We start from the raw sequence: 14,163 nt of genomic DNA, 5'->3' as shown, positions 1-14,163 counted from the left end.
GAACATTAGCTTGGACAATTCATCATAACATTATATACCCAAATAGAGATTTACATTTCTGTTACGCAAACAGATGATTGATTCTTTGCTGGATGTTCTTGTGAATTATCCCAAGCATAAACAAATACATTTATTTGCTTAAATTGTGTATTAATACAGCTGTTCATGTTTTAAAAAGGAAACCTTTTACTGATTTTTTTTTTTGTTTTTTGTGCAAATTAGTGTTGCATATTTGGGGTGTTTGTGTTTTGTCACAGTACATCCTTTAAATGTGGCTTTGGCTTGTTCCACAGTTAAAATACTCAAAATAATTCTTAAAGAAGGTGAGCGCTTTTCACTTACCACAGTTGCATGTTTCTTTATTTCATGTTTACAGCAGAAACTGGTCATTAAATCCAGAGCCCCTCTTAACTTGCATTTCAGTCGTGCCGTTTCACAATTGTACAGAAACATTATGGTTTCGTACTTCAGCTACAGCAGTTGTCGACAACATGATTTTTTTAGAACAGATGTACTATATGCAGTGTACAACAACAGCAGAAAATAAAATACATACGTTTTTAAAATACTTATTGTTAATGATTAAAAACTATTTCCTATGCCTACAGGAAATAGATTTTGCTAGATTGGGATGTAGTGAAAAGTAAATGACTGTTAATGGCATTTTAAAGAGGCCCGGTATATTGTTGTAAAATGAATACTGAAAATTCAGAGTACTAGTCTAATTTTGTGCGAAATGTGGGGAAAAGCTTTTAACTATTTTGCAGGCAATGAAGCGCAGGCTTTTTAGAAACTTGATGTTGATATTGATTGTAATTGTATTAATATGGGAAGCACTGGCATGTGTGCCACCACTTGGGAGTCCCCATCTGCAGTATTGACATGATTAAGGCTCAAACCCACAGTCATAGAGGGCAGGTGATAACCTTTACGTTGAACTTGTCACAAGACCCCACGGGTGAGTTTTTAATTTTGAAATAAGGAATCAGGGCCTCGATCTTTTGGCTTTGATTGCTGAAGTCTTTGGTTGTTGAAATCTTTTCTCGTTCCTTGTGATCAGAGAGCATCTTCCCCCTCAACCCAGGCGAGCCTTTTCAGATCCGAGCCTGCGCTGGATGTTTCATGTCGTTTTCCTGTGATGCCAGACAGGATGTGGAATGGGATTTCTTTGCCCGGCCAGGACCGAAGAGGTGCTCGGTGTTAGAAAGGCCCTTCTGTTCTGCTGACAGCAGTCTTCCCATTGGGCGCGTTTCCTGCTGCTTCTGCTGGTGTGTTCCTGTGCCTGCTCCACTGCGGGGAGTGGATAGAGGCCAGAGGCCATAGCACAGAAATCAGGGTGGTTCACTGGCCCCTCCCTCGTGCTGTCACTTCTGTGGCCCCGTTTTCCACACCCCTGGCTCCGTGGAAACTCCCCAGCCTTGGCTAGACAGATCTACTGTAAGAACTCTGTCAGCGGTGCAGTACTTATCCTGCCGAGAGTCTTATGAAGTGCTCTGATCCCGCTGGGAGGGCAATGGGCTCCTCTCTCTTGCATGTAGTAGTCCCCTCCTACAGCCCTGCCCCTCGAGTCCTCTCCTCTGCCCTCCAGTAGCAGTCCTTGACTCAGGGCCGAGCACACAGGCAAGGGGTTTTTCCAGTCTTGGTAAAACAGTAAAGGAACTACAGGCCAACAGCTGTACCACCCTGCAGCTCACCGCTGACGACCCACTGAAGTTCAGCAGGTGTGAGCCTGGTCAGTACCTGGATTGGAGACCTCCTGGAAAAGTGTAACTGGGGCCAGTAGGGGGTGCTCATCCTGTGGTCCGCGTGGGTCCTATTGCCCCTGTATAGTGAGGGGGACACTGTACTGTAAAAAGGCGTCGTCCTTCAGATGAGGCGTAAAACCAACATTGGTGATGGTGGAGGGGAGTCCCCATTACCTGTAAAGCACTTTGAGTGGAGTGTCTAGAAAAGCGGTCACTTCAGTGGTAAGCAATAAAATGTTTTCCTAAGACAATACAAAGAGTATTGCAACAGCATTAAAAAACGATTTATAGCGCTGGTGCGTTTATTGAAACTAAATATGGATGTGGATATGCTATTCATATTTTTAGTAGTAATGATGAGTAAAATAAAATGAAAAACATTGCTCATTTTAAAATAGTCTAATGTCGGCCAATATGTTTCCTGTGTGGAGGGGGCACGTGAATGACACAACGGAAGACGAGGACTGTGCAACAAAATGACGCAAAACACCTGCAATCTCTGGGTATAGTAGCGCAACACAGCAGCTTTAAGGCTCAGTTAGCCGATTCTCGAAGACAGCGATTGTCGTCTAGCCTAGAGGAGAGGATGCAGTTCTGGCAGGGCTTTCCTGCTCATTGAAATGTATTGATGCACGAAGCGTTTAGCACGCCCCCGTGGACGGTTTTCTTCAGAATCAAATGTTTTGCAAAAGGCGTGAGTATAGTGTAAAGCGCAAGTGCTTGAACCACACCACCGGACTCGGATTTGCTTTTTTTAGAGGGGACGTGAGTATTTTTTGTACGTCTTTCATGTAAGTTTTCTAATATTTCACTTGCTAGGCTTCTAGTTGTGCATACCAAGGAAGCTGTCGTTAGTCTGTTAATAAAGCATGATTTTTCCCCCGCTGCGAATACCTTTATAAAACGAAACTATGAAACTGAATGGCGCATTTCTTGTTTTTATTTAGCATTGCATTGGCGAAATAAATTATTCTTTTCCGAGACTAACAGCAGACGCACAATTTGCCATTCGTGTGTCCAAGTTTCGAAAGCAACTAAAACGCATTTCGCGTTAAAATATAGGCGATCTATCTTCCTCCTTTGCCGATTTTCTGCATCATCAACGTTCTGATTTGCAAGAAACAGCAGAACCTCGTGTGACTTGATATCAACATGACCGTTGCAGTGTTTTGATATTTATCATGAACATAATGCAGTCTCCTGCTGTCAGTGTGTATGACATACATACCCATATTGTTTGGTGCATGTTTTGATGTTTGCAATTTTTAATTTTACAATTTAGTGCCCAGCGCACCAACGTTGAGCTAATGGGTTTAAAAAGATTATATTTTATTATAAGATAATAAGTTCGTGCACCCGCCGTTCTCAGTCTCTGATTCCTGGTAAGGGCTTGGTTTAATAGTAATCTATCTGAGCAAAAGATCCCTAATTAATGTTTACCCTTTTAGTATTTAAATATTATTTCATGTTAAATTACATGGTTTGTGTTATAAGTAAAGTTAAAAAAATTAAGCCTTTTAAACTCTCTTTTCAGATATACTGTTTTAACGCGACTAAAAGCAGTGAAACTGCTTCTGTCTTTTTGATGTATGATCTGAAAGAAATTACTGGTGGTCTTAGGAAGAAGAAACATCTTCCAATCTTTAAGGTAAGGAAAAAAATAGTGTCTCAGATTTACAATCAACGTTAACTAAGCTAAGAAAACGTGTCTCACGTTGACCATATTCTATGGTAAATTTTAAACTCGGCGATGTATTATTTATATAACCTGTAAATAAACACAAACCAATCTCCAAACCTATGCATATTTGAAATAATATCAATGTACACTTTACAAAATAAATGATTTTGCAAGGGTAGATTGGAGGCGGTTTCATTTATGCATTATATTATCATGTATATGCAGTGGTGCACTGGTTAATATTGCTGCTAGGTTCGGTTCCTGGAATGCTGTCTGTGTGGAGTTGGTACAGTATGTTCTCACTATGTTTGTGTGGGTTACCTCTCCTAAGTGGGCACTGTCTTTTGGATGAGACGTTAAACCGAGGTCCTGACTCTTAGTGGTCATTAAAGATCCCCGGGCGTTTGTCAAGAAGAGTAGGGACTTATCCCAGTGTCCGGGCCAAATTTCTCCCCTCGGCCTTTACCGTGGCCTCCAAACTGTCCCCATGTATGACTGGCTTGCACTGGCCCTGCGATGGACTGGCGTCCTGTCCAGGGTGAACCCTGCCTTGCGCTCGTTGCTTGCCAGGTAGGCTCTGGCCTCCCGCGACACCTTAGGGTATAAAGTGGTTTGGTAAATGACATGACGTGTATTGCCATGTATGTATTATTTACAGATCATTTATCCAATGATAAGGTTGGTGTATTGGCCAGCACCTCAATAATATTAAACAAGTTGGTACACTGATGATTTTTTTTAAAGGAAACAATAACATTGTGCTGCTTTGCGGGGGAGCAGAATTATCCCAGCTGCTTCTCGAAGGAAGCCAGATTGTCTGGCTTCAGCAATGTGAAAGGGTGTCTTGTTCCAGTGTTAAAGAGGAACTGCAAGGCTATTTTTATATTTGAGGTGAGAAAGACTCAGCGTTGACGAGTGCATATCACACCACAATAAAAGTCAAATGTGCACAGTAACATGTAAAACCTCCAATTGACATCACAAAATTGACAAAAGTGTGCACAGGGCCATGTTCTGTGATTCAGAATAAGGAAACGCAGCTTCTGGTGATATGTTGCAGCCATATGACATTGTAAACAAACAGGCTTGTGAATACATCTCTCAATCCAATAGAAATATTGATTTCGATCTCGCGACGGTTTTGCAAACAAATAGTACTTACGTGTTGACTCTGCATGCAGATCACGTTGGAACATTTCTGCGGTAAACAACCTGCACTTATTCTCTTGCACACAACATTACATTAGTCATTATGGAGACTAGTGAGCAGGAAGGGCCACATCTCGGCGCAATTCATGGGAACTCGAATGTGAGCTTGCGACAACATGGCAACTTACAGTACTTTCACGAAGTTCATGATTTCGTGCTTAATTTGCCGTTTGTAAAATCATTCTGTATTGTCAATTAATTTATTTTGTCATCGAGACTGAATCACTGCCTGAGAAATTGGGAGTGCAGTTCCTCTTTAAATAGAGCCTGCATGCTTTTCCCTTGGATTCCACTGGTCTTGTGATTGGTGTCCTGAGATCCGTTCAGTATGCTGTAGGCGGTCAGGACCCTTGAGGATTTTAGATACTTGAAATAAGCCATTCACTCCACAGTCAATTTTTCACATTTGTTTATTTACTAGAGACAGAACCATTTTTTTATCTCCCTCCCAGACCGGTCTAATTTCATTATGGAATTTCCTGGTGCCAGATGTTTGTAAATAACATAGGTATTGTAATTAGCATTTCAGGGGTACGAGTCTCATATCATCACCATTAGTATCAACTGGGTCTAGTGTGAATTGTCTAAAGCAGGAAATTTGTCTTGGTTCCAGCTGGTTTGTCAGTTACACAGTTGAACCCTTAATTAACCTGATAATAGGATTAAGTTGAATTCTTTAATTGCTTTAATCTCTTGCACAGTTTGGAGTTTTGGAGTTTTAACCATTGTGTTTCACAGGTAATGTAAAATCTCCAACTTCAGAGAGTAAAAAGAAATACTTATATACTTTGTGAGAAAAGTGATATTTTAAACTTTTCTTCTCGCTATCGGAGTAAACAAATTTGATTAGAATTTGATTAATAGGGAATATAATATGGAATCGCGTTATCTAAAATGCATGCTTGCCAGCGCAGTGACGTCACTGCCTTTCCCCCTGAATAGCTAGTCAAATCGATGAAGAACTGGAGGTTTAAAAAAAGAGAATTAGCTCACTGATAGTTTTATGTGGAGGCTGTGAAAATTTTCACAAGTCGTGGTCTTTGAAATGCATTTGGTTTAAAGGCTTTCTGTGTTTCCCTTCCAAAGATATGGACAGAAAAATATTCGAGCGTGGTAAAAAAAATGGCCTAGAAACGGCATAGTAAAGGCTGTAAAAACAGTCACAATGTACTTCGTACACACAGCAAGTGTTTTCGTAACCCTAGGAGGTTTCTTGAAAGAGCTACAGGCGTGCCAGTTGTAATCGTTTTTATTTTTAAATACATTTTAGGAAAGTGTCATCTATACAAAAATAAGTTGCATTTAATACCACTCGATAGTTATTTTAATAGAGATAAGCTCTCATTTAAAGCTCAGCTCAAAGATCAAGCACAGATCAAAGAGCAAGATCTCACACACTGGGACTGATCTCTGATCTCTGATCTCTGATCTCTGATGTGTGATCTGTGATCTGTGACGTGGTTGAGTGTGAATTGTGGTGCTCTAGCAGGCACAGCTCTTAAGCAGACTGTAGTTTTTATGAGTACAAGGATCAGGTCGGGGCAGTCTTTCCACCGTCTTTGGCTCCGCCAGCTCCTTACCGTTACTGAAAACGTAGGGATTTTTGCACGGGTGTGTGTTCACAGACTCTCGTTCCAATTGGGAGCTCCAGCTGTGGCTGAAGATGAAACTATCCAGACGAGCAGCTGGACACTACCTTCAAGTAAGTTGAAATAAGTTTCAGGAAATCAGTCAGGGATGGTTTTCAGTCTCTTGTGGCTTATAATATATTAGCACCTTACCACACCTCTTGACTGAGTGGGAGGCCATTAAATCTTCATCTCATTTTACTCATTGTTTTTCGTGGAGGGCGAGCGGTGCAGGTCTCTCTCCTGACTGATCTCTCTGCCCCGTGGGAGTGACGCTGATGCGCCGGGAGGAGCAGTGAGTGCGAGGCCGCGCTATCGAGCTGGACAGTGGCCGGGGAAGGCGCTGCGTGACCATGTGGACGAATCTGTCCCGGTTCACGCCTCTCTTTCTGTTCCTGGCCTTCACTGGTCTCGTCTTCCTGCTGAGGAACATCTTCACCTTGGAGGTGAGTGGGGCGAGATGGGCGATCCCTTGGCCTGTGACTGCGCGTCTCCACGGAGGCTCTTTGGGCAGCTGCAGCAATGTGTGCTACAAGGGAGCTGACACTGCTTTTTCCCAAAATGTCGCTGTGTGGCAAAATGAACATCAGACCGCACTCAGTAATGGTCAATACTGTCGGTTTCTACAAATGGAAATTGAAGGTTCTGGAGATTTAGAAGTCATTTGGATTTGGAAAGGTAATAATATACATTGCCATTCAATATGTAGGTTCCTGTTGTAGCTGGAAGATTTGTTTGGAGCTGGAAACTGCTGATTTTATGTCAGTAGACAAATACTACTTGTATTTTTAATTGGTTTTTGTATACATTGTCATGGAACAATGATATAGTAGGAATTTGTTCAACTGATAAAGTGAGAATAATTATCTGCACATATGATTTATAATTTCTGAAAGGACTGCGTTCTTAGTTTTTAATGTAAGTTTTTACTGTAGCCTTCTGCAGGCTCGTGGTTCCTGCAGCGCCTATTCCAAGCACATTCACCACGCGGCACGTTTTTCATTTCAAGGAATTATTGATTTCATAAAATCGCTCACTTTTCATGGAGTCCCGGGCGATCACTAATTAGAAAAGCGCTGCTGCTGGTAAAAGCCCGATCGCCGAAAGCAGCGAAAGTTGACATCCGGCCTGACGGTTAAACCCTCTTCTTGCACAGAAATTTGATTGCAACACCAGAACGGCGCTCTGTCGGATCCAGGACACCATCAGCACAGCCTTCAAGCCCGTGGGACCTGTCGCGGTCAACAAAGACTCGTACTGTGGCTACTCGGAGCTCGAGCTGAGTCCGGAGGAGGTCCTGGAGGAGCAGTACTTATTGGACCTGATTGCCTGGCCAGAGCCGCCAGTGCAGACTCCGTCCTTCCAGCAGAGCACCGACCCAGCACACAGCTTCTTCGTCATCCTCAATCCCAGTGAGGACCTCCGAGTGGGTGGCCAGCTGAAGGTGCTGGTCCACATGCAGGACTTCCAGGGGCAGCCCAAGCAGTACGGGGGAGACTTCCTGCTGGCCCGGATTCACTCCCCGGAGCTCAAAGCGGGGGCTGCTGGGAAGGTGGTGGACCACCAGAATGGCTTCTACTCGGTGTTCTTTGCCTTGCTGTGGCCAGGGGAGCTGACAGTGTCGGTGACGCTGGTGCACCCCAGCGAGGCCGTCCAGGTGCTGAAGAGGCTCCGCCAGGAGCGGCCCGACCGGGTGTACTTCAAGAGCCTCTTCCGCACTGGCTACTTCTCCGAGACCACCTTGTGCAACCTGTGTCTGCCCGCCAGCCAGCCCCTCTGCAACTACACGGACCCCCACACGGGAGAGCCCTGGTTCTGCTACAAGCCGAAGCTGCTGAGCTGCGACAGCCGGGTCAACCACGCCAAGGGGGGCTATCAGAAGCACCTGCTTACTGCCAAAGAGGGGCTGCTTTTCCAGAGGTAACAGCATTCCCTTCTCTCGGTATCCGCAGGTCACCTCTTGGGGGCCGCTGCTGCTTTGTGGACGCATGTGTCCACACAGAAGAGGGATGAATGTTAGTGTGTCCTCCAGCTGAAGACAGAAGGAAAGGGTTTTGATTTTGGGTGAGATCTGGACTCGGCTGTCTGGTACATGTTTTGTTCTTTCGCTTGTGAAAATGCACTGGCTGAGGGTTACTTTTCCACAGCCTAGTGCCTAAGAGATGGAATTATCTGTTTCTCTTTGAATGACCTGTTAAGCATTCAAAATAGAAAAGGGGACTTTGCAGAGGCCATCTGTTACATTGATCTTTCGGTTCACGTCGGCAAATGAACGCAACAGGACTCTCTTTTATTTTTCAGTAATGTAAACATCAAAGTTCCCATACTGGCTTCTGGTGCAGATCATGTGACAGTGAAGCTCCAGGAAAAAAATGGTAAATAACATCTGTTGTTTTGTTTTCATCTTTGAATATTCTCTTCATTCCAAGCAAAGAACTGAAATGAAATGTTGGAAAGAAAGAGGAACTTCTTAACATAAAGTGGTGTGGGAATATAGAACAAGCTACCCAGCCACGGTATGGAAGCTGAAACCCTGGGATTTTCCGAGAAACAGCTGGATGAGATCCTTCTATTTGTAACTATTCATATCTCATACATTCGAAAATTAAGAGAGCGCATACATGGGCATCTTTTAATAAAAATCTGTTAAACAACAATGTTGCAGGAAGTAAAGAGTTTTGAAGTATTCCTGTGAATACTTTACGACCCCTGCAAGCTTTATCCCAATTCAACACACAGGCGTTTCATTCTCTCAAGTCAGACCTTCTGCATCATTTGTTCAAGATTATGTTTTATACTTCCAAATATTCTAAGCATTCCAAGTTTTAGGTAATTTTTATGAAGTACATAGTTTATGACGAAGCTACAAAAATGAAAAAAAGTTCAAACCTTTGCATTTCAGAGCCCAGAAAAATATCAGATATACAAGATGGCATCATGTAGTGGAAAATAGTGTTCCGTGTGAAAAAATACTGTACATGATCAGGGTATACTGTATATTGGGCTGTGACTATGCAAAGAAAGAGTGTGACTGTCTTTTGTGGAGTGTGATTGAAATTTAGACAAAGGTATCGAGATTGTGTTTTACTTCATACAAAATTAGGCAAATTTGAAATGGTAAAATCATTCAGTGTATGCATGTCTAATGGTCAAATGTTTTCTACTCATAAACACAGCACCCTTCTTCCTGGGTATGTGAGTGCAGCATTAAATCATCAAGTGCTCAAAGAGGGAGAGAAAGGGACACGTGAAAACAAGCAGAAGAAACGTATTGTTGACTTGGAATGGAGTTTAGTTTTTATTTGTGTGTGTGTGGGTTTCCATTTAGGTCATTCTGACAGAGGGAAGAAGACTAACCCAGATGGCCTGACATTCATGCCCTCTGGATTCTATTACCAAGATGTGTGGAAGCCCACAGGAGGAAGAGCTGTGCGCCAGTTCAACGATGCCCTTTCAGTCACACAGTGCCTGAAACGGAAGGTTATTTACCTATATGGGGACTCGACAGTGCGCCAGTGGTTTGAATACTTGAATGCCCTTGTTCCAGGTAAGTTTTTGACTCCCTCCTGATGGGAACTGCTCATTGGATTAGAAAACTCAAAGGCCTCTCAGTATTTCTCACACAAAATTTCTCCTCCCCATTCCCCATGTAAGCTGGGCTCTTACAGAGGTGATTTATCGGTTCTCTCAAATGTTGAGTTTTGTCGGGTTCTTTTTCATTTTATGCAGGACAGAAGTCATCTTGCCTTGAATAGTCAGCACTGATTTTATCGGTTATACCTTGGTTATGTATGTTTTTACAGGAACATTTGTTAGAATTATTTCTAATAAACGTGATTTGTTATTGCCCCTGAACACTTTACCATTAGCAAATTTTTATCATTGAAGCAAATTTCTGATGTCATACAACTACAGTAATCCTTCCCTATACGAGCTGCCTCTGTAAGAGTTTTTGGTTATAAGACATATAGTAACTCCTACTGTTTTGTTTTATTTTCACTCTTACAAGCTGGCTTTTCTTATAGGAGGTTCAGATTTTCTCTCAATTTCTCGGATATCAAGTTTTGTCAGGTTCTTTTTCAAGAAATGAAGGAATTTACTCTCTCTTTATCTTTTATTATATTTTAACTTTTTTTATGATAAAAGCTCATATAGTACAGGATAGCACCTGATGTTTATGCATTCGCTCACTTCTGTTAATTAACCAGGAATGTTATTGTTTTCATTCTTAGGAACTGTTCTGTGCTGTATGAAGGTGAAGGTTTGGTGTTTGAGGGAACGTTTTTGAATTCTGGAACCAATCAGAAATTATAACAAGGGAAGGAATGGGAATTTAATTTCCATTATGCAAGCTTTCACTTTATGAGTGGTTTTTGAGGAACTCATATGATGAGGGATTACTGTATAAATTGCTCCTCTGGTAGTGAAATAAACATTGTTTCACTATCACACACATTTGACCACATTAGCTGGTCAAACTGAAGCTGCTGTTGGTGCATCCTAAAGAGCTGCTTTGATAGAATCCCTTGGAAAAGATAACTGGTGATGAATTTGGCAACGCTAACTCTGCTGAAGAGTATATAACAATCTGGTGAGCATCTTGTTTATTCCTAAAATCGGGTAATAGGAGCAAAACCTGGAGTGTCTTTGTGGCTCAGTATAATGAGGTGAATTGCTGTTGGCTGTGTAGTGATTTCAGGGTTTATTTGAATGAGTGGGAGTAGATTGTGGCTCAGCTGAATGTTTCCAGACATTGCCAAAATTATAAAGGTGGGTAATACTTTTTAGTACTGCATTTTGATGTATGAGAAAGTTCTTATACGTTGTGAAAGTACGATACATGATAGCAGGTGCTCCTGAGTGGCTCTGTTGGTAAAGAGGAGGCGCATTCTTATTCAGTCACGGGTTTGAGCCTGAGCCATGTCGATACCTGACTGCGGCCCCTGTGGCTTCGTGCACGCTGGCAGGCAAGAGGAGGAAAGCTCCTTGGTACAGAGCTGCACGGGTTCAAATAATGAGTGACTCGGAGGTGGGAGAACCAGAGGGTTCACAGCCACGAATTTAGATGTAAAAAACACACACTTAGCAAGTGCAAATAGCAATGATACTCAGTACGCTTATACAATTATGCCTTCTTATTATACAATTGTTTTCACTGGATTGGCCCACAGACAGCCCAGCACAGGACAGTTTATCTAAGGGGAAGCCCCAGATTTCACAGAGTGGAATTTGTACAATAGATCAGTTGAGAGTACCCTGATTCATGTACTCAGTGGCATGTTTTTCTGGTGACTAGCAGCATTATGATGCTAATTCTGATCACAGCTGTTGGCTTACTTGGCTGCTTCATACTCTGTAGAGGTTTGTCTCCACCATTGAGCATCTGAACAAAGTATTATACCGAAGGTGACAATACCCCTTCTTGATATCAATGCAAATGCATAGGTGGAAGAATTTTTGGCATTTCACTTCTCACCCTGTGCCTGTACCAAAGTCTTAATACACAGAGAGTCAGGACGTCGGTTTTACGTCTCATCTGGGCATTAGGACCCACACAGACCGCAGGGCCCCATTAACACCTCTTCCAGCAGCAACCTTAGCTTTCCCAGGAGTCTCCCATCCAGGTACTGGCCAGGCCCACACCTGCTGAGCTTCAGTGGGCTGCCAGTGGTGAGTTGCAGAGTGATATGGCTGCTGGCAGAAAGAAAACCCAGCCTGGTGTGTATTGACGTCTCTGTGTCAGTGAACGGCCGCTTGCCATGGTATCGTATTTGGGCCGCCCTCTACTTTAATCGGGGGTTAGATCGTTCTGAGCCCTCTCTTCCCGCCAGGTCTTCAGGAGTTTAACCTGGGCAGCCCGAAGAACGTGGGCCCCTTCCTGGCCGTGGACAGCGCGCACGGCATCATGCTGAAGTACCGCTGCCACGGGCCGCCCATCCGCTTCTCCACGGTGGCCGCCAGCGAGCTCCGCTACGTGGCCAACGAGCTGGAGGGCATCGTGGGTGGGCGGGACGTGGTGGTCGCCATCACCATCTGGTCCCACTTCAGCACCTTCCCCGCCGAGGTCTACATCCGCCGGCTGCGCAACATCCGCCGGGCCGTGCGGCGCCTGCTGGCCCGCAGCCCGCGCACGCTGGTGGTGCTCAAGACGGCCAACGTGCAGGAGCTCGGCCCCGAGGTCAGCCTGTACAACAGCGACTGGTTCTCCCTGCAGCTGGACGCCCTGCTGCGCCACATGTTCCAGGGCCTGGACGTGGTGCTGGTGGACGCCTGGGAGATGACGCTGGCCCACCGCCTCCCGCACGCCCTCCACCCCCCCGCCGTGATCGTCAAGAACCAGGTCGACGTCTTCCTCTCCCACGTCTGCCCGGGCGGCTGAGGAGGCGGCGCTCGGGACCGGTCGTCCCCCGGCTCGGCGCACGCGACCCTCGCGGGAAAGGAGCTGTCGGCGGCGGGTGCTGCTGGCCTGGTCGGCGCTGGGCAGTTTCGGGTTTGCCCACGGCCCGGTCACGAGAGGCGGGGCTTATCTTTATTGCTGTAACCCCTCTGCTGTCCGCCGTAAGGCAGTACTCCAGCGGCTCTCTGTGAAAACCACTGTATAAAGTCTGCAGAAATTTTCTTTCTGGATACCAGGTGCTGCAACTACTGGAGGCTTACTAAGAGACATTGAGGAGAGCCACGGGATATGTAAAGATGTGTTAATTACTAATTATGTTTATTATATTGTTGGCTTATCTTTACTGACACTGCATTGGCTGGCATATATCCACACACTTTGAGGTTAGGGAGCGATTAAAAGCTGCTTGGCATCAGTCCAGGTGTTCTGCTAGCCAGGTGTCCCCATTCACGCGTTCGACAGCTACATGTATGTGCAAGTAAACAGACACAAGGAATGACTTCCATCATTCCTTCCCAAGCCGAAAAGAAATATTTTTTCCTGCGATTTTCTCTCTCACCAGTCAGAGCAGAAGGAACAGACACAGAAGTAACACCGTGTCATCGGTTTGTTCTCCAGGTTACTCTGATCATGACAATATATATGCACTGTAACAACTCTTGATAGCAATTGAGAATACATTATTCTGGAGTTGTTTATCCTTTGGGATGCAAAGCTTTATACTAATTTATGCAATTGTAATAATAAACGTTTAAAAACATGGAACAAAGAACCGTTAATTTCTAGTCTGTGTCATTTATGTAGTTTTCTATCCATATGCCCAGATCTAACTCGGGCCTGCTATATCTTTTCCTCTTATTTTTTTGCCTTAATAATAATAAGTAACCATTCCAAAATATAGCTTGCAAACCAAAAGGGGCAGTGCGGTGGCTCTGTGGCTAAGGATCTGCACCTGTGGCTGGAAAGTTGCCGGTTCGTATCCCGTGGCCGGCAGAGGAATCCTATTCTGTTGGGCCCCTGAGCAAGGCCCTTAACTCCAGGGGCGGCGTATAAATGGCTGACCCTGCGCTCTGACCCCCAGCTTCTCTCCCTGTCTGTGTGTCTCATGATGAGCAAGCTGGGGTATGTGAAAAGACAAATTCCTAATACAAGAAATTGTATATGGCCAATAAAGTGATCTTAACAGCCAGTCGTGAATGGATGACCTTTCTGCGGTCTTTCTTACGTAAGCCACTTAACGGTACACCAAGCCACATGATTAGAGTCTATACAGCACAAGACAAACAGCTATGCAGTTAAAAATGGTCACCACATTTCAAGATATGAAAACCATCATTTACTGTTTGAAATAGACATTTATACTTTTAATAAATACATATACATTTATTTAATATCAGAGTAGTTGTATATTAGATTAACTTTATATTTTTAATTTGTAAAAAGTATATAATTTTATATTAAAATGTATGTAATTTATATGTATGTATGTAATTTCCATTTATT

At 43.9% G+C, this 14,163-nt stretch overlaps 1 protein-coding gene across 9 annotated transcripts; it reads left to right on the top strand.

The window, feature by feature from the left end:
- Window positions 1–2,205: 2,205 nt before the first annotated feature.
- Window positions 2,206–13,439, top strand: nxpe3 (neurexophilin and PC-esterase domain family, member 3). 9 transcript variants are annotated; one of them, XM_088648202.1, is made up of 9 exons: window positions 2,206–2,536; window positions 3,280–3,393; window positions 4,171–4,317; window positions 6,261–6,337; window positions 6,484–6,709; window positions 7,420–8,183; window positions 8,565–8,638; window positions 9,592–9,810; window positions 12,095–13,439. In XM_088648202.1, exons 5-9 carry the CDS (start codon window positions 6,617–6,619, stop codon window positions 12,640–12,642), a joined length of 1,698 nt encoding a protein of 565 aa, XP_088504328.1. In that variant the 5' UTR covers window positions 2,206–2,536; window positions 3,280–3,393; window positions 4,171–4,317; window positions 6,261–6,337; window positions 6,484–6,616; the 3' UTR covers window positions 12,643–13,439. The 9 variants fall into 9 exon arrangements, with proteins under 9 accessions (XP_088504328.1, XP_088504310.1, XP_088504337.1 ...); XM_088648184.1 differs by having other exon boundaries at window positions 4,171–6,102; window positions 6,142–6,337; XM_088648211.1 differs by lacking the exon at window positions 4,171–4,317 and having other exon boundaries at window positions 2,206–2,510.
- Window positions 13,440–14,163: the final 724 nt, after the last annotated feature.

This window comes from Lepisosteus platostomus, chromosome 2 (genome assembly GCF_059453375.1).
Source record: "Lepisosteus platostomus isolate fLepPlt1 chromosome 2, fLepPlt1.hap1, whole genome shotgun sequence".
Classification (NCBI taxonomy): Eukaryota; Metazoa; Chordata; class Actinopteri; order Semionotiformes; family Lepisosteidae; genus Lepisosteus; species Lepisosteus platostomus.
Note: the sequence above shows the minus strand (reverse complement) of the source record. Positions and strands in the feature narration are given on the sequence as shown.